The 25029-nt window shown below is 27.4% G+C and overlaps 1 protein-coding gene and 1 pseudogene across 1 annotated transcript; both read left to right on the top strand.

The window, feature by feature from the left end:
• The first annotated feature begins 7705 nt into the window (after window positions 1–7705).
• Window positions 7706–9349, top strand: LOC127130258 (uncharacterized; annotated as a pseudogene).
• Window positions 9350–17372: 8023 nt separating this feature from the next.
• LOC127130257 (uncharacterized) lies at window positions 17373–19017 on the top strand. Its single transcript, XM_051059301.1, has 3 exons — window positions 17373–18233; window positions 18447–18596; window positions 18796–19017. The coding sequence occupies exons 1-3, from the start codon at window positions 17373–17375 to the stop codon at window positions 19015–19017; spliced, it is 1233 nt and encodes a 410-aa protein (XP_050915258.1).
• Window positions 19018–25029: the final 6012 nt, after the last annotated feature.

Genomic DNA, 25029 nt, shown 5'->3' with positions numbered 1-25029 from the left:
TAAGTAAGAGTCTTAATGCCGATAAGACCAAATAATTTTCACTTTACCAATAATATTTATAAGAGAAAATCATAGATTTATCACAAATTGATTATTTGACTAAAATAATTTATAAAAAAATTTAATCCATAAATTTAATAATTAGGCGACAATACACGGACTCGGAGAGTAATTCATAGTTACTCTATTTAATAACTCATTATAAACAATAACTTTATTAAATTCAACCATTAAATAAATTGAGAGACAGAAGTTGCAAGGAACTTTTTAAGATGAAGATTAAGAAGCTTAAAGAAAACATGTTTGAATATGTTGAAGGAAAGCAAAAAGAGAGTTATGTTGTTTTTATTGAAAATATGAGATAAGTGAGTCGTTCAGTCGTGTGTGAACGAGAGTGTTGTATTTATATATAAATTGAAAAGAATTAGAAACATAGTAGACTCATAAATGCATATAAACATTATCAACAACATAGTTAACATTAAAAAAATAATCTATTAACTTATAGTCAAATTGGTTTCTTTCATAACAAATCAAAGTTATCATTTCCTTTTAGACATCAAAATATTTTCTTAACGATATAATATCTAGTTTTGAGGCATTGAGATAAAGAAGTGGTTCTATTATACCTATCCATATCTTTTGATCTACCTGAACTAGTCTCATCCATAACAAGAAAAATAAAGGATTAGCTACCATATTTTTGCTACCAATTATTTTCATGGCTAATCTCAATTTAAAAATCAATTAATTAACTTAAATTACACAAACTAATTATATTTTTTGACAACTAATAACAAATTGATTAAGCCCATCGTCCTCCTCACTGTCCAATTATCATCCTCACTTCGCGTCTCATGGATCTTGCGCCCTCTCTTTCACATTCACTCTTCAAATTTCTGAACTATCTCTAACCTCAAGTCCTAAATCAAAACCCTAGAGCTTATTTTTCATCTTCTTCGTGTTTATTTGAGCGTCGATGTTGATGAATTAGGATTTGATTTTTATAGTTTTCTTTTCTCTTCTCCTTCAATTTTTTATTTTAATTTTAGTTTCCCTTTTTCTCGTTACATATCTTCTAAAAGTAATTTAATCTTTAATTTATGAAATCATATAGAATCAGCTTGTTGCATTTATGTAATTTTGTTCAATTTCATATTCTAGAGTAATTATTGACTTCAGTATATTATTACATTTGGCTTTTAAACTTTATCTAATTTTGATTTATTTATTTTGAAATTTCCATATTTAGATTGTTGCATTTATTCAATTTCATTGAATTTTATTTGAATTTTATTTCCAAAAATGTTGAAGTCAGAGTGATTGAATTTGACAATTATTGAAGAATCACCTGTAATCTATTGATCTGATTTTGAGTTTACTTGATTTCTAAAGTTGTCTAGTGTACCTCTCTATAAAACGTTTTACATGATAACTTATTTTATTAAATAAAAAATTTATTAAGGCAAATGATACTGCTGATATTATTCCCGATTACAACAAGCTAAATTTACAATTCCAATATAATTTAATGAATAACTAAATAAGTATATCCTACAAGAGTTGATTTTAATTTAAATGAATAACTAAATATGTATATCTTATAATAGAACTCTGCAATTTTCTTAACTAGAATTGGAATACAAATTTCATCAATGTCATTGACAACATATTTCTTCTATATACTAGTTAAAACCTTACAATATTAGTAATATATTGTTACATTAAATTTTATGATACACTATTTACATTTGAATTTCTATTTTGCTTCATACCTACTTTTCTTTTGTTTATTCCTCAAATTTGGAAAGTCTTTACAATTTGCAGAACATACTTTCACAAAGGTGTATGTTTTTATTAGTGGATATCTTTTTGTGATTTTACTTAATAAATTTTTTGCGTTGAGATGGATTGAATTACATCAATGGGTCGAATGACTCAAATGGTAACTCAACCCAATAGTTTAGATCTCAAAATATTATGGAGAAAAATATGAATTTGACCAATTTATCTATATTTGGTCCGGTTTGGGTCGACTGACTTGAAATACTGGTCTGGTTTTTCATTCAAACCACTTCACTTAGTTAACTGAATTTGTTTCTAAAATCTAAATTAGTTCCAATATTGTTATTTTGTTTTAGGAAAAAAAGAACATCCCAAGTATAATTGATTAAGATATTCTTGCATGGAAGCTATCGAATAATCATTACTTAGAGCTTCATATATGGGTGATGGTTCTATATGGAATAATCAATTTGAATGATGATATGGTTTTCATTGTATTTTTCTTGTTTTATAAATTTCGATCTTTTGGATGAAATGACTTGTACTTTCATTGATTAATGGGAATAAATCCATTGACATTTTGTGGCTCACCAAAAACTTCTTGTCAAAAAGTCTTCTTCACCATAGGCATTATTGCCATATGTATTTTCTCCCGAGGATTATGTCTTTGGCTTTCTAATATCTAGATTTTTGAAAATGTTTCAACTTGCTTTAATGTATTATTGTTAAGCACTTTATCATTAAACATAATATATTAAATTATTCTTCAAAAATTAAGGAATCTTTGTTTTAAACTTTGTATGCTCTTTGGTGTTTAGAGTCTCCCCACAATATGCACTTTTGTCATTTTAAACCAAACTTATTATGGTGTTCCTTAATGTTAACATATAACAGGTACGTTCAAATTAATGAAAATATAAAATGTTGGTTTTTATATTTCTATAATTCATAAGAACTCCTATTCAATAAAGGTCTTATATAAATGATATTCGAAATATAATATGTTGTGTTTATAACTTTTTTACATATGTATTAAGCTTCATTTTTCTCATTGATCCCGATTCTTTCCATCTATAGAAAATGTTTATTTTATATTTATACAAGTCTATTTTTGTTGTAGAGTATGATAAGAGGATAAATCATGGTAAATGTTATTTTTTCACTTTTTTTCTAAAGGTTTGTTTTGAAATCTCCACCATGATTATTTCTAATGGTTGCAATTTTCAAATCTTTTTCGACTTTAGAAATCAACCTTTCACCTCTCCTTTTTTTCTCTTAAATTTGACATATAAACTTTTCTATTAATGTTTGTATGACATATGAATTACACATGTTATTTATTAAAGTTAGTATTATAAATGACATCGAGTGTGATTTGATTTTAAATGAACCATCAACAAATATTATTCTTTAAAATGGATGGAAAAAAATACACAACATTAACTAAATAAAATTAAATTCACAAATTTTAGTTTTAATCTAATAAATTAAACCAAAGCGTGTAAATTCAAATTAAAAAGAAAATTATATTAAAAAACAATGTTAATTAATAAGTCAATATAATTTCTTATAAAACATCATTTTTTATGTAACTCCTTGTTTTTTTCTCTTTAAGTTGATGTTGTTCTTCGACTATTTGCAAAAAGAATTGAACCCAAAGTTATCAGATATTATTAATAACATATTTGTTAAATGATGATGGATAAGCATATATCTACAAATCTAAACAATAAAATAAATTAAATGAAAACATGTTAAAACATGAAGTGATATGATTTACATATTAAACAATTAAATCTTTTGTTATTATCTCATGTAATCCTTGAAACCTACCCGTTTGGACAATGTCAAAGATATTTTTCAAAACATAAGAACCACAAGCCCAACTATTATCTTGTTGATGTGCCTACAACTTAATGTTAAAAGGAACAACCTAGCTATAATATATATATATATAGGTATATATAATATATATATAGATTATAATATATATATAAAAAAATATTATAATATATATAAATATATATATAATATATATATATATATATATATATAAAATAACTATATATATATAAAAATATAATAATATATATATATATATATATATATATATATATATATATATATATATATATATATATATATATATATATATATCTATATAATATATATATATATATATATATCTGTGTGGGTGTGTGTGTGATATCAATAAATTTAAGAAAATTTAGTTATCTTGATAGATATAAAATTATATTTTTTTTATTCCTAATACAACCTCTTAGGATGTTATACCTCACACCACAAATTTCGCCGAACTAATCAAAATCACAAAAACCTTTACGTGATCATAACAAAGGTACAACACGATTATTTTTTAAATCCATAGTGTGTAGCCATTATAATGCTACAAATCAAGTATCTTATATTAAACAAATTTATTTATTTTAAAAGTAACATACATTAGACATTTGTTTTTCTAAAAATTTGTTATAATTTTGATTTCATATTTATAAGTTTGTTTTTCTTAGTTGGTTTAGGAATATATTTATTTTTTTCAAATAAGGTACACAATTTAATTTTGCTCTCACATTTAATATTTTAATATCAAATATTGTTTTCTAAAAAAGAAAAGCACTATAGAAGACTCGCCATCGAATTTTATTTAATTTCCTTATAAAAGAGAGAAGAGATAAAATAGTCAATAAAACCCTCTAAAAGAAAAAGAAAAGGATAAGGATTGGTCTCGCAACCAAATATGGGTTCAAAAGTCGATTACGCAAGGGGAAGGTATTAGCACCCCTCACGTCCATGGTACTCCATGGGAACCATTTAACTTGTTTGCATGTTGGCATCATCTAAATCTAACTGCATCATCACTTTAACTTGGAACCTCTTGCATCGTGCTTCCCATTTCTGCCATTGTTGACCTTCGAAGCTTCAATTGGAAAGGTAGCTACGAGTTAAATCCTTGATCAAACAAGTTTCAAGTCTCTTCATATTGTTTCACTAATCAAAAGCCATCTATTATCTTTCATTATCTTTTGTATTAGTCATTTAATTTTACTTTGAACACTTAGGGTTTTTTGTGTTCTTGAGCAAAATTCTCCCTGCTCATAGCCAATCAATAGCTCGGATGCAGGGAGATATGAATGATAATGTGTTACGAAGCTAACTCCATGCTCGTATGTTCCTAAAAAACATGAGTTCATGGATCTACAAAATCGAGCTGAAGGTTGAATTGAAGTTGATGATGCGAGTGCTATGGTGCCAAATTCGAAACTCATTAACGGATCATTCTAACCTAATCGGGATTCTAGGTTAAAACACACACAAAGTCATATAAATCGACCGATTAATGTTAATCTAATGCATACACATCATGGTATAAGTTATAATACATCCAAGGTGGTTTAGAAACACAGAAGGAGTGGTTTTAGGCAAAACACCATTGAACCAATCGATTGAGCTAAGAGCCAATCGATTGCATGAAGTTTCTGTAAAGTATTTTTCACAAAATTGATAGGACTAATCAATTGTGCACTGTAGCCAATCGATTGACATCAGCAAAATTCATCTTTTTTCTTCACAGAATCGTGAACCAATCGACTGGTTCTGCAACTTTTCTGCAACCAATCGATTGACACCTGCATAATCTCCAAAAATACCTCATCTAAACACTCTTCCTTCCAAATTTAATTATACCCAACCATCCTAAAACATATATTATCATGAATTCATGTGATTAACCTCCATAATTTCAACAGCAAAACACATAAACATCAAGCACTCAAAGATGACAACTTCAACAACAACAACATGGTACCAACACATTGCATCAATGAGAAGTATAAACAACAATAATTTCATCATAGATTCACACAAATCCTAACTCCCAAAACATAGATTATAATCCCCCAAAGGCTAATTCCTATCTAGAACTCACCTCATATGGAGAGGATGATGAAGTCGGTGAAGAGGATGGTGGGTAATGATGAAGATGAGATGATGGTGGTGATGATGAAGATGACACCAATATTCTTGTAACTCCATGAGTTTCTTCTTCTTCTTCCCATTATTTCTCCTCCTTTCTCTTCTCTCTTCTCTTCCTATTTTCTTTCTTTTCTTTCTGATAACTCTCTTTCTCTCTTAACTACTATCTCTCTTTTCCTTCATTCTTATCCACTTCTTCTTTTCCTTCTATCGCACAATATTATATACATATATACATAATATCTAAATATATAATATAATATTATGTAATGGAACAAAATATTCTCAAGTGATATTTTTATCTTCTAGTACCAATTGACCAATTATTAATGTTACCAAAATATTCCTTCTTATACTTATTAATAATGATCCTTCTATTTTAATAAGGATTTATTTCTTCAGAGTCCACTAGTTACCCTATTGGTCCCAACTGACAACTTTTAAAGCACATAGGAGCTCAAATTGTTCCAATTGACAAGAGATAGAGTACATAGGAACTCAGTTGGTTTAACTAACAACCGATTGAGTATATAAGGGTATATGAGATATTACATTATATGTATGTGATCAGTTTGGTTATAGTTGATTAAGTCCTTGTTGATAAGGCGAAATCACTTTGGCGGGTGGAGTAGAAGTTGCTTAGATAACAGCGAACCAAAATAAAAATAACGGTTTCATCTTTTTTTATTCCTTGTTTTACTGTTTGTTGTTATAGGTTGAAAAATCATTCATTTTTAGAAACCCAATTTAAACCCCCATTTCTTGTGTTTCTTGCCACCTACATAAGATAGGGATTAGCAGAAAGAAAATATACTCTTAGATAACATGTATATCACATCTCTTTTACTATTAAAGTGTTACATATATTTAACATAAGACATGACTTCTACCATAAAGAGTTGTCTAAAGTTGACATAAGAAAGTGTTTTTACATAAAAATAATCTTGAAAGTTGGCATAAGAAATAGCTCTCACATAGAAGTGTTGTCCAAAGTTGACATAAGTAAGATATTTCCCATAAAATATTTTCTAAAGTTATATGAAAGAGATCTTTCACATATAAATATCATTTAAAGAGGTATAAGGCAACATTTCTACATGATTAAGAATTGATGTTTATATATACAGCACACCAGAATAAACAATGCTTAAAAGTGTTGTCTAAATAGAACATAAGACAATAGTTCCACATAAAAACATCGTCTAAAGAGGACATATGATAACACTTTACATGATAAAAAATTTGATTTAACTTACACCAACGCCAAAATAAACGACAATAAAAAGCATTGTCTAAAGTATAAAAACAAAACATTGTTTTAAGTATTTTTAAACGTATGTTATGTATTTTTTTGTTCTAAAAGATCCATCAGAAAAATTTACACACTAAATATTGAGAAGTGGGTGGTTGAGGGTTTAAACACTTTATAATTCAGCAGATAATTATTTTTACATATTTTAATATATGAAAAGTACTTACATGATTAGATTATATGTATATTTTTTTAGCAAACAAACATAATTATGTGTTTGTAAATTAATTTTAAATCTTGTGATAGTGTTTTATAAAGGTGTGATATTTTTTTTTAATCTGAAAATAGGTGTGATGATGTTATTAATACAAAAATAGGTATGTACAATATCATATATTTGTATACATTTTCTTGAACAACTAATAACCTTGCAAGATAGCATATATTATACTATATTATCTATAAATAGTTATATAATTGTTCAAAATCTACTTAATACAAATTTAAAAAGTCTCAAACTTAATACAGACAAGAATTCAATTATAATATTGATCAACTGGCACCAAGTCATGTCAGATTAACCATATTATTCATAATTTGTATATTATAAAAGAAGAAAAATCAACATTCATATGCACAAAACTTGATCACTGTAGCAAATAAAATATCTTTACTATGAGGTTTATATGTCAACGGGTGATATCTTTATCATTAGTGTTGGCGTTTTTATTCACCTCATCATGTGCAATTTATACCGAGGGTGAATTTGAAAATAAAAATATAAAATCAGCTACTTTTATTTCTGAAATGTTTGAAATAGGTCCCGGAAAAGTTGCGGCTAAAACTTTTTTTGATGTTGAGTTTCCAAAGGGCCATGTTGGAATAAAGAGCTTTGATGCTGAATTAGTTGATGAAGAAGGGAATTCTGTCCCATTATATGAAGCATACCTACATCATTGGTTTGCGATTAAATACCATGCGAAAGATTGGAATATGTTAAAAATAGTTCCTAAGAATCCATTAGAAGGTGCTATTTATGTTAGAAATGAAGGAACATGTAATAGTTACATTCTTCCTGCTTATTGGGGTTTGGGAGGTGAATCACGAGGAACAAAATCAAATATACCAGATCCTTATGCTGTAGAACAAGGAAACCCTTCATATGTTCCAATTGGATATGAAGAAAAGTGGCTCCTCAATCTCATGGTTATTGACACACGTGGCACAAAACATAGAAAACATTGCACAGAATGTAGGTGTAACCGTTTTAATTTGCCAAAGAATTTTTATAATGTCACACTTGGCATTGATGGAAAACCGTTGAGCTCAAATTATAAAGGAGGAATTTTTGTTGCCAAGATAATTTACAATGCAAATTAAAAAAGGATTTTGAAGCACCTACAAGAAAACTTGCCCTAAGATACAAAATAACATGGGTTGATTGGAGCCAACAACAAATTCCTGTTAGATTTTATATACTTGATTCAACCGATCGAGTTAGAAAAAATGGTTCCCAAATAATTCACGATTGCCAGGTAAATAATTATTTTTTTCCTTTCATATTTTCGACAAATTTCCATTTGTAATATTTAATTATATATTTAATATTTTTTTAAGAAATGACAATAAAAAAGAAAAAAATACTCTTACATCAATAAAAAAAACAATTTGTAAATATTTTGTTTAATTTCTATTAAGTAAAAAAGTTATATATTAGTATTAACTATTTTTATTCAATTATATTACAGTCAGAGTTTACAATTCCACCAAATAATGGTAAAAAACACTCTCATCCTCATATTGAGAAAGCAAACATTCCAATTGAAAAAGGTGGTTATCTTATATATGGCACTTCTCATATGCATACAGGTGTCATTAATGCAACATTATATGGACAGGTAATGTTCTCCATATATAATACTACCGCTTTCTTATTTCAATGTAATCTTTATGGTTACGTATTCAAGTTTTAATAAACTATGAGTAGTTGACATGTTTCTTAAGTGATACATTTTATTCCCTTTATATTATTGTAATTTATATACTCTAAATCATCTTAAATCACTTCTAAATATTATAGCGTTTTTATTAATTTAGGATGGAAGAATTTTGTATACTTCGAAACCAACATATGGAGATGGAAAGGAACCAGGTAATGAGAAAGGTTATGTTGTGGGAATGTCAGGAAGTTATCCCAAACCAGGTTCAATCAAGATAAAAGATGGAGAAACTCTGACAGTAGAAACAAGATATAAAAGTGGATTTCTCACCGGAGCTATGGGACACATGTATATCTATTTGGCGGATCGATTAGCATAAATTACATATGCACCTTCTCAAACATAAAAAATCTATATTGTACACGATATCAATTGATTATGATATTGAAATAAATAATTTAAAAATTTTAAAAATTATTAATTGAATTATTTTTCAACAAATCCTTCACTAAATAATCAAATATAATGTTGTTGAAGCATGAAGTTATTAGATAAAATTTAATTATATTAGTTAGTTATAACTACTATAACATAATAACATTTTTTAATATCACCCGCTTACATCCAACACTTTATAAACTTATTATTAATCTTATCTCTCTTCTGTTTTAAACTTGAGTTTTTTTAATACACCCGTTTATCTAAGTTATTCGTATAAAAAATAACTTTTAAAACCAGAACTATTATGTTTTTATAAACTTATTTCAATTACTTTTAATGCATGTGAGGTTTCAGTTTACCAATAGGAATTTAAATTAGTGGTAAAATACTGACCTTCTAAATTTAAGTACGAGTCTTAATGCCGATAAGATCAAATAATTTCCACTTTATCAATAATATTTATAAGAGAAAATCATAGATTTATCACAAATTGATTATTTGACTAAAATAATTTATAAAAAAATTTAATCCATAAATTTAATAATTAGGCGACAATACACGGACTCGGAGAGTAATTCATAGTTACTCTATTTAATAACTCATTATAAACAATAACTTTATTAAACTCAACCATTAAATAAATTGAGAGACAGAAGTTACAAGGAACTTTTTAAGATGAAGATTAAGAAGCTTAAAGAAAACATGTTTGAATATGTTGAAGGAAAGCAAAAAGAGAGTTATGCTGTTTTTATTGAAAATATGAGATAAGTGAGTCGTTCAGTCGTGTGTGAACGAGGGTGTTGTATTTATATATAAATTGAAAAGAATTAGAAACATAGTAGACTCATAAATGCATATAAACATTATCAACAACATAGTCAACATTAAAAAAATAATCTATTAAGTTATAGTCAAATTGGTTTCTTTCATAACAAATCAAAGTTATCATTTCCTTTTAGATATCAAAATATTTTCTTAACGATATAATATCTAGTCTTGAGGCATTGAGATAAAGAAGTGGTTCTATTATACCTATCCATTTCTTTTGATCTACCTGAACTAGTCTCATCCACAACAAGAAAAATAAAGGATTAGCTACCGTATTTTTCTACCAATTATTTTCATGGCTAATCTCAATTTAAAAATCCATTCATTAACTTAAATTACCAACTTTAATTATATTTTTGACAACTAATAACAAATTGATTAAGTCCATCGTCCTCCTCACTATCCACTTATCATCCTCTCTTCGTGTCTCATGGATCTTGCGCCCTCTCTTTCACATTCACTCTTCGAATTTCTGAACTATCTCTAACCTCAAGCCCTAAATCAAAACCCTAGAGCTTATTTTTCATCTTCTTCATGTTTATTTGATCGTCGATGTTGAGATGAATTAGGATTTGATTTTTATAGTTTTCTTTTTTCTTTCTACTTCAATTTTTTATTTAATAATTTTTTATCTATTTTCTCGTTACATATCTTCTAAAATTAATCTTTCTATAATTTATGAAATCATATAGAATCAGCTTGTTGATCATTTATGTGATTTTGTTCAATTTCATATTCTAGAGTGATTATTGACTTCAGTATATTATTACATTTGGTTTTTAAACTTTATCTAATTTCGATTTATTTTTTTGAAATTTCCATATTTAGATTGTTGCATTTATTCAATTTCATTGAATTTTATTTGAATTTTATTTCCAAAAATGTTATTTTAAGTCAGAGTGATTGAATTTGATAATTATTGAAGAATCACTTGTAATCTATTGATCTGATTTTGAGTTTACTTGATTTCTAAAGTTGTCTAGTGTACCTCTCTGTAAAACGTTTTACATGATAACTTATTTTATTCAAAAAAATTTATTACAGGCAAATGATACAGCTGATATTATTCCCGATTACAACAAGCTAAATTTACAATTCCAATATAATTTAATGAATAACTAAATAAGTATATCTTACAAGAGTTGAATTTAATTTAAATAAATAAATAAATATGTATATCTTATAATAGAACTCTGCAATTTTCTTAACTAGAATTGGAATACAAATTTCATCAATGTCATTGACAACATATTTCTTTTATATACTAGTTAAAATCTTACAATATTAGTAATATATTGTTACATTAAATTTTATGATACACTATTTACATTTGAATTTCTATTTTGCTTCATACCTACTTTTCTTTTGTTTATTCCTCAAATTTGAAAAGTCGTTACAATTTGCAGAACATACTTTCACAAAGGTGTATGTTTTTATTAGTGGATATCTTTTTGTGATTTTACTTAATAAATTTTTTGCGTGGAGATGGATTGAATTACATCAATGGGTCGATTGACTCAAATGGTAACTCAACCCAATAGTTTAGATCTCAAAATATTATGGAGAAAAATATGAATTTGACCAATTTATCTATATTTGGTCCGGTTTGGGTCGACTGACTTGAAATACCGGTCTGGTTTTTCATTCAAACCACTTCACTTAGTTAATTGAATTTGTTTCTAAAATCTAAATTAGTTCCAATATTGTTATTTTGTTTTAGGAAAAAAAAAGATCCCAAGTATAATTGATTAAGATATTCTTGCATGGAAGCTATTGAATAATCATTACTTAGAGCTTCATATATGGGTGATGGTTCTATATGGAATAATCAATTTGAATGATGATGTGGTTTTCATTGTATTTTTCTTGTTTTATAAATTTCGATCTTTTGGATGAAATGACTTGTACTTTCATTGATTAATGGGAATAAATCCATTGACATTTTGTGGCTCACCAAAAACTTCTTGTCAAAAAGTCTTCTTCACCATAGGCATTATTGCCATATGTATTTTCTTCCGAGGATTATGTCTTTGGCTTTCTAATATCTAAATTTTTGAAAATGTTTCAACTTGCTTTAATGTATTATTGTTAAGCACTTTATCATTAAACATAACATATTAAATTATTCTTCAAAAATTAAGGAATCTTTGTTTTAAACTTTGTATGCTCTTTGGTGTTTAGAGTCTCCCCACAATATGCACTGTTGTCATTTTAAACCAAACTTATTACGGTGTTCCTTAAGGTTAACATATAAGAGGTACATTCAAATTAATGAAAATATAAAATGTTGGTTTTTATATTTCTATAATTCATAAGAACTCCTATTCAATAAAGGTCTTATATAAATGATATTCGAAATATTTATAACTTTTTTACGTATGTATTAAGCTTCATGTTTCTCATTGATCCCGATTCTTTCCATCTATAGAAAATGTTTATTTTATATTTATACAAGTCTATTTTTGTTGTAGAGTATGATAAGAGGATAAATCATGCTAAATGTTATTTTTTCACTTTTTTTCTAAAGGTTTGTTTTGAAATCTCCACCATGATTATTTCTAATGGTTGCAATTTTCAAATCTTTTTCGACTTTAGAAATCAACCTTTCACCTCTCCTTTTTTTCTCTTAAATTTGACATATAAACTTTTCTATTAATGTTTGTATGACATATGAATTACACATGTTATTTATTAAAGTTAGTATTATAAATGACATCGAGTGTGATTTGATTTTAAATGAACCATCAACAAATGTTATTCTTTAAAATGGACGGAAAAAATAACACAACATTAACTGAATAAAATTAAATTCACAAATTTTAGTTTTAATCTAATAAATTAAACCAAAGCGTGTAAATTCAAATTAAAAAGAAAATTATATTAAAAAACAATGTTAATTAATAAGTCAATATAATTTCTTATAAAACATCATCTTTTATGTAACTCCTTGTTTCTTTCTCTTTAAGTTGATGTTGTTATTCGACTATTTGCAAAAAGAATTGAACCCAAAGTTATCGGATATTATTAATAACATATTTGTCAAATGATGATGGATAAGCATATATCTACAAATCTAAACAATAAAATAAATTAAATGAAAACATATTAAAACATGAAGTGATATGATTTACATATTAAACAATTAAATCTTTTGTTATTATCTCATTTAATCCTTGAAACCTACCCGTTTGGACAATGTCAAACATATTTTTCAAAACATAAGAACCACAAGCCCAACTATTATCTTGTTGATGTGCCTACATCTTAAATGAATATAAAAAACATATAATATATATTATATATATATATATATTAAAAATATATATATATATATATATATATATATATTATATATATATTATATATTGTGTGTGTGTGTGTGTGTGTGTGTGTGTGTGTCTGGTGTGTGTGTGATATCAATAAATTTAAGAAAATTTAGTTATCTTGATAGATATAAAATTATATTTTTTTTATTCCTAATACAACCTCTTAGGATGTTATACCTCATACCACAAATTTCGCCGGACTAATCAAAATCGCAAAAACCTTTACGTGATCGTAACAAAGGTACAACACGATTATTTTTTAAATCCATAGTGTGTAGCCATTATAATGCTACAAATCAAGTATCTTATATTAAACAAATTTATTTATTTTAAAAGTAACATACATTAGACATTTGTTTTTCTAAAAATTTGTTATAATTTAGATTTCATATTTATAAGCTTGTTTTTCTTAGTTGGTTTAGGATATATTTATTTTTTTTTTCAAATAAGGTACACAATTTAATTTTGCTCTCACATTTAATATTTTAATATCAAATATTGTTTTCTAAAAAAGAAAAGCACTATAGAAGACTCGCCATCGAATTTTATTTAATTTCCTTATAAAAGAGAGAAGAGATAAAATAGTCGATAAAACCCTCTAAAAGAAAAAGAAAAGGATAAGGATTGGTCTCGCAACCAAATATGGGTTCAAAAGTCGATTACGCAAGGGGAAGGTATTAGCATCCCTCACGTACATGGTATTCCATGGGAACCATTTAAGTTGTTTGCATGTTGGCATCATCTGAAGCTAACTGCATCATCACTTTAACTTGGAACCTCTTGCATCGTGCTTCCCATTTCTGCCATTGTTGACCTTCGAAGCTTCAATTGGAAAGGTAGCTACGAGTTAAATCCTTGATCAAACAAGTTTCAAGTCTCTTCATATTGTTTCACTAATCAAAAGCCATCTATTATCTTTCATTTTCTTTTGTATTAGTCATTTAATTTTACTTTGAACACTTAGGGTTTTTTGTGTTCTTGAGCAAAATTTTCCCTGCTCATAGCCAATCAATAGCTCGGATGCAGGGAGATATGAATGATAATGTGTTACGAAGCTAACTCCATGCTCGTATGTTCCTAAAAAACATGAGTTCATGGATCTACAAAATCGAGCTGAAGGTTGAATTGAAGTTGATGATGCGAGTGCTATGGTGCCAAATTCGAAACTCATTAACGGATCATTCTAACCTACTCGGGATTCTAGGTTAAAACACACACAAAGTCATATAAATCGACCGATTAATGTTAATCTAATGCATACACATCATGGTATAAGTTATAATACATCCAAGGTGGTTTAGAAACACAGAAGGAGTGGTTTTAGGCAAAACACCATTGAACCAATCGATTGAGCTGAGAGCCAATCGATTACATGAAGTTTCTGTAAAGTATTTTTCACAAAATTGATAGGACTAATCAATTGTGCATTGTAGCCAATCGATTGACATCAGCAAAATTCATCTTTTTTCTTCACAGAATCGTGAACCAATCGATTGGTTCTGCAACTTTTCTGCAACCAATCGATTGACACCTGCATAATCTCCAAAAATACCTCATCTAAACACTCTTCCTTCCAAATTTAATTATACCCAACCATCCTAAAACATATATTATCATGAATTCATGTGATTAACCTCCATAATTTCAACAGCAAAACACATAAACATCAAGCACTCAAAGATGACAACTTCAACAACAACAACATGGTACCAACACATAGCATCAATGAGAAGTATAAACAACAATAATTTCATCATAGAGTTACACAAATCCTAACTCCCAAAACATAGATTATAATCCCCCAAAGGCTAATTCCTATCTAGAACTCACCTCATATGGAGAGGATGATGAAGTTGGTGAAGAGGATGGTGGGTAATGATGAAGATGAGATGATGGTGGTGATTATGAAGATGACACCAATATTCTTGTTACTCCATGAGTTTCTTCTTCTTCTTCCCATTATTTCTCCTCCTTTCTCTTCTCTCTTCTCTTCCTATTTTCTTTCTTTTCTTTCTGATAACTCTCTTTCTCTCTTAACTACTATCTCTCTTTTCCTTCATTCTTATCCACTTCTTCTTTTCCTTCTACCGAACAATATTATATACATATATACATAATATCTAAATATATAATATAATATTATGTAATGGTACAAAATATTCTCAAGTGATATTTTTATCTTCTAGTACCAATTGACCAATTATTAATGTTACCAAAATATTCCTTCTTATACTTATTAATAATGATCCTTCTATTTTAATAAGGATTGATCTCTTCAGAGTCCACTAGTTACCCTATTGGTCCCAACTGACAACTTTTAGAGCACATAGGAGCTCAAATTGTTCCAATTGACAAGAGATAGAGTACATAGGAACTCAGTTGGTTTAACTAACAACCAATTGAGTATTTAAGGGTATATGAGATATTACATTATATGTATGTGATCAGTTTGGTTATAGTTGATTAAGTCCTTGTTGATAAGGCGAAATCACTTTGGCGGGTGGAGTAGAAGTTGCTTAGATAACAGCGAACCAAAATAAAAATAACGGTTTCATCTTTTTTTATTCTTTGTTTTACTGTTTGTTGTTATAGGTTGAAAAATCATTCATTTTTAGAAACCCAATTTAAACCCCCATTTCTTGTGTTTCTTGCCACCTTCATAAGATAGGGATTAGCAGAAAGAAAATATACTTTTAGATAACATGTATAGCACATCTCTTTTAATATTAAAGTGTTACATATATTTAACATAAGACATGACTTCTACCATAAAGAGTTGTCTAAAGTTGACATAAGAAAGTGTTTTTACATAAAAATAATCTTGAAAGTTGGCATAAGAAATAGCTCTCACATAGAAGTGTTGTCCAAAGTTGACATAAGTAAGATATTTCCCATAAAAATATTTTCTAAAGTTATATGAAAGAGATCTTTCACATATAAATATCATTTAAAGAGGTATAAGGCAACATTTCTACATGATTAAGAATTGATGTTTATATTTACAGCACACCAGAATAAACAATGCTTAAAAGTGTTGTCTAAATAGAACATAAGACAATAGTTCCACATAAAAACATCGTCTAAATAGGACATATGATAACACTTTTACATGATAAAAAATGTTGATTTAACTTACACCAACGCCAAAATAAACGACAATAAAAAGCATTGTCTAAAGTATAAAAACAAAACATTGTTTTAAGTATTTTTAAACGTATGTTATGTATTTTTTTGTTCTAAAAGATCCATCAGAAAAATTTACACACTAAATATTGAGAAGTGGGTGGTTGAGGGTTTAAACACTTTATAATTCAGCAGATAATTATTTTTACATATTTTAATATATGAAAAGTACTTACATGATTAGATTATATGTATATTTTTTTAGCAAACAAACATAATTATGTGTTTGTAAATTACTTTTAAATCTTGTGATAGTGTTTTATAAAGGTGTGATATTTTTTTTTAATCTGAAAATAGTTGTGATGATGTTATTAATACAAAAATAGGTATGTACAATGTCATATATTTGTATACATTTTCTTGAACAACTAATAACCTTGCAAGATAGCATATATTATACTATATTATCTATAAATAGTTATATAATTGTTCAAAATCTACTTAATACAAATTTAAAAAGTCTCAAACTTAATACAGACAAGAATTCAATTTTAATATTGATCAACTGGCACCAAGTCATGTTAGATTAACCATATTATTCATAATTTGTATCTTATAAAAGAAGAAAAATCAACATTCATATGCACAAAACTTGATCACTGTAGCAAATAAAATATCTTTACTATGAGGTTTATATGTCAAAGGGTGATATCTTTATCATTAGTGTTGGCGTTTTTATTCACCTCATCATGTGCAATTTATACCGAGGGTGAATTTGAAAATAAAAATATAAAATCAGCTACTTTTATTTCTGAAATGTTTGAAATAGGTCCCGGAAAAGTTGCGGCTAAAACTTTTTTTGATGTTGAGTTTCCAAAGGGCCATGTTGGAATAAAGAGCTTTGATGCTGAATTAGTTGATGAAGAAGAGAATTCTGTCCCATTATATGAAGCATACCTACATCATTGGTTTGCGATTAAATACCATGCGAAAGATTGGAAAATGTTAAAAATAGTTCCTAAGAATCCATTAGAAGGTGCTATTTATATTAGAAATGAAGGAACATGTAATAGTTACATTCTTCCTGCTTATTGGGGTTTGGGAGGTGAATCACGAGGAACAAAATCAAATATACCAGATCCTTATGCTGTAGAACAAGGAAACCCTTCGTATGTTCCAATTGGATATGAAGAAAAGTGGCTCCTCAATCTCATGGTTATTGACACACGTGGCACAAAACATAGAAAACATTGCACAGAATGTAGGTGTAACCGTTTTAATTTGCCAAAGAATTTTTATAATGTCACACTTGGCATTGATGGAAAACCGTTGAGCTCAAATTATAAAGGAGGAATTTTTTGTTGCCAAGATAATTTACAATGCAAATTAAAAAAGGATTTTGAAGCACCTACAAGAAAACTTGCCCTAAGATACAAAATAACATGGGTTGATTGGAGCCAACAACAAATTCCTGTTAGATTTTATATACTTGATTCAACCGATCGAGTTAGAAAAAATGGTTCCCAAATAATTCACGATTGCCAGGTAAATAATTATTTTTTTTCTTTCATATTTTCAACAAATTTCCATTTGTAATATTTAATTATATATTTAATATTTTTTTTAAGAAATGACAATAAAAAAGAAAAAAATACTCTTACATCAATAAAAAAACAATTTGTAAATATTTTGTTTAATTTCTATTAAGTAAAAAAGTTATATATTAGTATTAACTATTTTTATTCAATTATATTACAGTCAGAGTTTACAATTCCACCAAATAATGGTAAAAAACACTCTCATCCTCATATTGAGAAAGCAAACATTCCAATTGAAAAAGGTGGTTATCTTATATATGGCACTTCTCATATGCATACAGGTGTAATTAATGCAACATTATATGGACAGGTAATGTTCTCCATATATAATACTACCGCTTTCTTATTTCAATGTAATCTTTATGGTTACGTATTCAAGTTTTAATAAACTATGAGTAGTTGACATGTTTCTTAAGTGATACATTTTATTCCCTTTATATTATTGTAATTTATATACTCTAAATCATCTTAAATCACTTCTAAATATTATAGCATTTTTATTAATTTAGGATGGAAGAATTTTGTATACTTCGAAACCAACATATGGAGATGGAAAGGAACCAGGTAATGAGAAAGGTTATGTTGTGGGAATGTCAGGAAGTTATCCCAAACCAGGTTCAATCAAGATAAAAGATGGAGAAACTCTGACAGTAGAAACAAGATATAAAAGTGGATTTCTCACCGGAGCTATGGGACACATGTATATCTATTTGGCGGATCGATTAACATAAATTATATATGCACCTTCTCAAACATAAAAAATCTATATTCTACACGATATCAATTGATTCTGATATTGAAAGAAATAATTTAAAAATTTTAAAAATTATTAATTGAATTATTTTTCAACAAATCCTTCACTAAATAATCAAATATAATGTTGTTGAAGCATGAAGTTATTAGATAAAATTTAATTATATTAGTTAGTTATTACTACTATAACATAATAACATTTTTTAATATCACCCGCTTACATCCAACACTTTACAAACTTATTATTAATCTTATCTCTTTGTTTTAAACTTGAGTTTTTTTAATACACCCGTTTATCTAAGTTATTCGTACAAAAAATAACTTTTAAAACCAGAACTATTATGTTTTTATAAACTTATTTCAATTACTTTTAATGCATGTGAGGTTTCAGTTTACCAATAGGAATTTAAATTAGTGGTAAAATACTGACCTTCTAAATTTAAGTAAGAGTCTTAATGCCGATAAGACCAAATAATTTCCACTTTACCAATAATATTTATAAGAGAAAATCATAGATTTATCACAAATTGATTATTTGACTAAAATAATTTATAAAAAAATTTAATCCATAAATTTAATAATTAGGCGACAATACACGGACTCGGAGAATAATTCATAGTTACTCTATTTAATAACTCATTATAAACAATAACTTTATTAAATTCAACCATTAAATAAATTGAGAGACAGAAGTTGCAAGGAACTTTTTAAGATGAAGATTAAGAAGCTTAAAGAAAACATGTTTGAATATGTTGAAGGAAAGCAAAAAGAGAGTTATGTTGTTTTTATTGAAAATATGAGATAAGTGAGTCGTTCAGTCGTGTGTGAACGAGAGTGTTGTATTTATATATAAATTGAAAAGAATTAGAAACATAGTAGACTCATAAATGCATATAAACATTATCAACAACATAGTCAATATTAAAAAAATAATCTATTAACTTATAGTCAAATTGGTTTCTTTCATAACAAATCAAAGTTATCATTTCCTTTTAGATATCAAAATATTTTCTTAACGATATAATATCTAGTCTTGAGGCATTGAGATAAAGAAGTGGTTCTATTATACCTATCCATATCTTTTGATCTACCTGAACTAGTCTCATCCACAACAAGAAAAATAAAGGATTAGCTACCGTATTTTTGCTACCAATTATTTTCATGGCTAATCTCAATTTAAAAATCAATTAATTAACTTAAATTACACAAACTAATTATATTTTTTGACAACTAATAACAAATTGATTAAGCCCATCGTCCTCCTCACTATCCAATTATCATCCTCTCTTCGTGTCTCATGGATCTTGCGCCCTCTCTTTCACATTCACTCTTCGAATTTCTGAACTATCTCTAACCTCAAGCCCTAAATCAAAACCCTAGAGCTTATTTTTCATCTTCTTCGTGTTTATTTGAGCGTCGATGTTGATGAATTAGGATTTGATTTTTATAGTTTTCTTTTCTCTTTTACTTCAATTTTTTATTTTAATTTTAGTTTCTATTTTCTCGTTACATATCTTCTAAAAGTAATTTAATCTTTAATTTATGAAATCATATAGAATCAGCTTGTTGCATTTATGTGATTTTGTTCAATTTCATATTCTAGAGTAATTATTGACTTCAGTATATTATTACATTTGGCTTTTAAACTTTATCTAATTTTGATTTATTTATTTTGAAATTTCCATATTTAGATTGTTGCATTTATTCAATTTCATTGAATTTTATTTGAATTTTATTTCCAAAAATGTTAATTTGAAGTCAGAGTGATTGAATTTGACAATTATTGAAGAATCACTTGTAATCTATTGATCTGATTTTGAGTTTACTTGATTTCTAAAGTTGTCTAGTGTACCTCTCTGTAAAACGTTTTACATGATAACTTATTTTATTAAACAAAAAAATTTATTAAGGCAAATGATACTGCTGATATTATTCCCGATTACAACAAGCTAAATTTACAATTCCAATATAATTTAATGAATAACTAAATAAGTATATCTTACAAGAGTTGAATTTAATTTAAATGAATAACTAAATATGTATATCTTATAATAGAACTCTGCAATTTTCTTAACTAGAATTGGAATACAAATTTCATCAATGTCATTGACAACATATTTCTTCTATATACTAGTTAAAATCTTACAATATTAGTAATATATTGTTACATTAAATTTTATGATACACTATTTACATTTGAATTTCTATTTTGCTTCATACCTACTTTTCTTTTGTTTATTCCTCAAATTTGAAAAGTCGTTACAATTTGCAGAACACACTTTCACAAAGGTGTATGTTTTTATTAGTGGATATCTTTTTGTGATTTTACTTAATAAATTTTTTGCGTGGAGATGGATTGAATTACATCAATGGGTCGATTGACTCAAATGGTAACTCAACCCAATAGTTTAGATCTCAAAATATTATGGAGAAAAATATGAATTTGACCAATTTATCTATATTTGGTCCGGTTTGGGTCGACTGACTTGAAATACCGGTCTGGTTTTTCATTCAAACCACTTCACTTAGTTAATTGAATTTGTTTCTAAAATCTAAATTAGTTCCAATATTGTTATTTTGTTTTAGGAAAAAAAGAAGATCCCAAGTATAATTGATTAAGATATTCTTGCATGGAAGCTATCGAATAATCATTACTTAGAGCTTCATATATGGGTGATGGTTCTATATGGAATAATCAATTTGAATGATGATGTGGTTTTCATTGTATTTTTCTTGTTTTATAAATTTCGATCTTTTGGATGAAATGGCTTGTACTTTCATTGATTAATGGGAATAAATCCATTGACATTTTGTGGCTCACCAAAAACTTCTTGTCAAAAAGTCTTCTTCACCATAGGCATTATTGCCATATGTATTTTCTTCCGAGGATTATGTCTTTGGCTTTCTAATATCTAGATTTTTGAAAATGTTTCAACTTGCTTTAATGTATTATTGTTAAGCACTTTATCATTAAACATAACATATTAAATTATTCTTCAAAAATTAAGGAATCTTTGTTTTAAACTTTGTATGCTCTTTGGTGTTTAGAGTCTCCCCACAATATGCACTTTTGTCATTTTAAACCAAACTTATTACGGTGTTCCTTAAGGTTAACATATAACAGGTACATTCAAATTAATGAAAATATAAAATGTTGGTTTTTATATTTCTATAATTCATAAGAACTCCTATTCAATAAAGGTCTTATATAAATGATATTCGAAATATTTATAACTTTTTTACATATGTATTAAGCTTCATGTTTCTCATTGATCCCGATTCTTTCCATCTATAGAAAATGTTTATTTTATATTTATACAAGTCTATTTTTGTTGTAGAGTATGATAAGAGGATAAATCATGGTAAATGTTATTTTTTCACTTTTTTTCTAAAGGTTTGTTTTGAAATCTCCACCATGATTATTTCTAATGGTTGCAATTTTCAAATCTTTTTCGACTTTAGAAATCAACCTTTCACCTCTCCTTTTTTTCTCTTAAATTTGACATATAAACTTTTCTATTAATGTTTGTATGACATATGAATTACACATGTTATTTATTAAAGTTAGTATTATAAATGACATCGAGTGTGATTTGATTTTAAATGAACCATCAACAAATGTTATTCTTTAAAATGGATGGAAAAAATAACACAACATTAACTAAATAAAATTAAATTCACAAATTTTAGTTTTAATCTAATAAATTAAACCAAAGCGTGTAAATTCAAATTAAAAAGAAAATTATATTAAAAAACAATGTTAATTAATAAGTCAATATAATTTCTTATAAAACATCATCTTTTATGTAACTCCTTGTTTCTTTCTCTTTAAGTTGATGTTGTTCTTCGACTATTTGCAAAAAGAATTGAACCCAAAGTTATCGGATATTATTAATAACATATTTGTCAAATGATGATGGATAAGCATATATCTACAAATCTAAACAATAAAATAAATTAAATGAAAACATATTAAAACATGAAGTGATATGATTTACATATTAAACAATTAAATCTTTTGTTATTATCTCATTTAATCCTTGAAACCTACCCGTTTGGACAATGTCAAACATATTTTATAAAATAATATAAGAATTATATAATATATATATATATATATATATATATATATATATATAATATATATATATATATATATATATATATATATATATATATATATATATATATGTGTGTGTGTGTGTGTCTGTGTGTGTGTGTGATATCAATAAATTTAAGAAAATTTAGTTATCTTGATAGATATAAAATTATATTTTTTTTATTCCTAATACAACCTCTTAGGATGTTATACCTCATCCCACAAATTTCGCCGGACTAATCAAAATCGCAAAAACCTTTACGTGATCGTAACAAAGGTACAACACGGTTATTTTTTAAATCCATAGTGTGTAGCCATTATAATGCTACAAATCAAGTATCTTATATTAAACAAATTTATTTATTTTAAAAGTAACATACATTAGACATTTGTTTTTCTAAAAATTTGTTATAATTTTGATTTCATATTTATAAGCTTGTTTTTCTTAGTTGGTTTAGGAATATATTTATTTTTTTCAAATAAGGTACACAATTTAATTTTGCTCTCACATTTAATATTTTAATATCAAATATTATTTTCTAAAAAAGAAAAGCACTATAGAAGACTCGCCATCGAATTTTATTTAATTTCCTTATAAAAGAGAGAAGAGATAAAATAGTCGATAAAACCCTCTAAAAGAAAAAGAAAAGGATAAGGATTGGTCTCGCAACCAAATATGGGTTCAAAAGTCGATTACGCAAGGGGAAGGTATTAGCATCCCTCACGTACATGGTACTCCATGGGAACCATTTAAGTTGTTTGCATGTTGGCATCATCTGAAGCTAACTGCATCATCACTTTAACTTGGAACCTCTTGCATCGTGCTTCCCATTTCTGCCATTGTTGACCTTCGAAGCTTCAATTGGAAAGGTAGCTATGAGTTAAATCCTTGATCAAACAAGTTTCAAGTCTCTTCATATTGTTTCACTAATCAAAAGCCATCTATTATCTTTCATTTTCTTTTGTATTAGTCATTTAATTTTACTTTGAACACTTAGGGTTTTTTGTGTTCTTGAGCAAAATTCTCCCTGCTCATAGCCAATCAATAGCTCGGATGCAGGGAGATATGAATGATAATGTGTTACGAAGCTAACTCCATGCTCGTATGTTCCTAAAAAACATGAGTTCATGGATCTACAAAATCGAGCTGACGGTTGAATTGAAGTTGATGATGCGAGTGCTATGGTGCCAAATTCGAAACTCATTAACGGATCATTCTAACCTACTCGGGATTCTAGGTTAAAACACACACAAAGTCATATAAATCGACCGATTAATCTTAATCTAATGCATACACATCATGGTATAAGTTATAATACATCCAAGGTGGTTTAGAAACACAGAAGGAGTGGTTTTAGGCAAAACACCATTGAACCAATCGATTGAGCTGAGAGCCAATCGATTACATGAAGTTTCTGTAAAGTATTTTTCACAAAATTGATAGGACTAATCAATTGTGCACTGTAGCCAATCGATTGACATCAGCAAAATTCATCTTTTTTCTTCACAGAATCGTGAACCAATCGATTGGTTCTGCAACTTTTCTGCAACCAATCGATTGACACCTGCATAATCTCCAAAAATACCTCATCTAAACACTCTTCCTTCCAAATTTAATTATACCCAACCATCCTAAAACATATAATATCATGAATTCATGTGATTAACCTCCATAATTTCAACAGCAAAACACATAAACATCAAGCACTCAAAGATGACAACTTCAACAACAACAACATGGTACCAACACATAACATCAATGAGAAGTATAAACAACAATAATTTCATCATAGATTTACACAAATCCTAACTCCCAAAACATAGATTATAATCCCCCAAAGGCTAATTCCTATCTAGAACTCACCTCATATGGAGAGGATGATGAAGTTGG

The sequence above is a fragment of the Lathyrus oleraceus genome, chromosome 3, assembly GCF_024323335.1.
Source record: "Lathyrus oleraceus cultivar Zhongwan6 chromosome 3, CAAS_Psat_ZW6_1.0, whole genome shotgun sequence".
Classification (NCBI taxonomy): domain Eukaryota; kingdom Viridiplantae; phylum Streptophyta; class Magnoliopsida; order Fabales; family Fabaceae; genus Lathyrus; species Lathyrus oleraceus.
The sequence above is the reverse complement of the archived record's forward strand: the minus strand, read 5'-3'. Positions and strand labels throughout refer to the sequence as shown.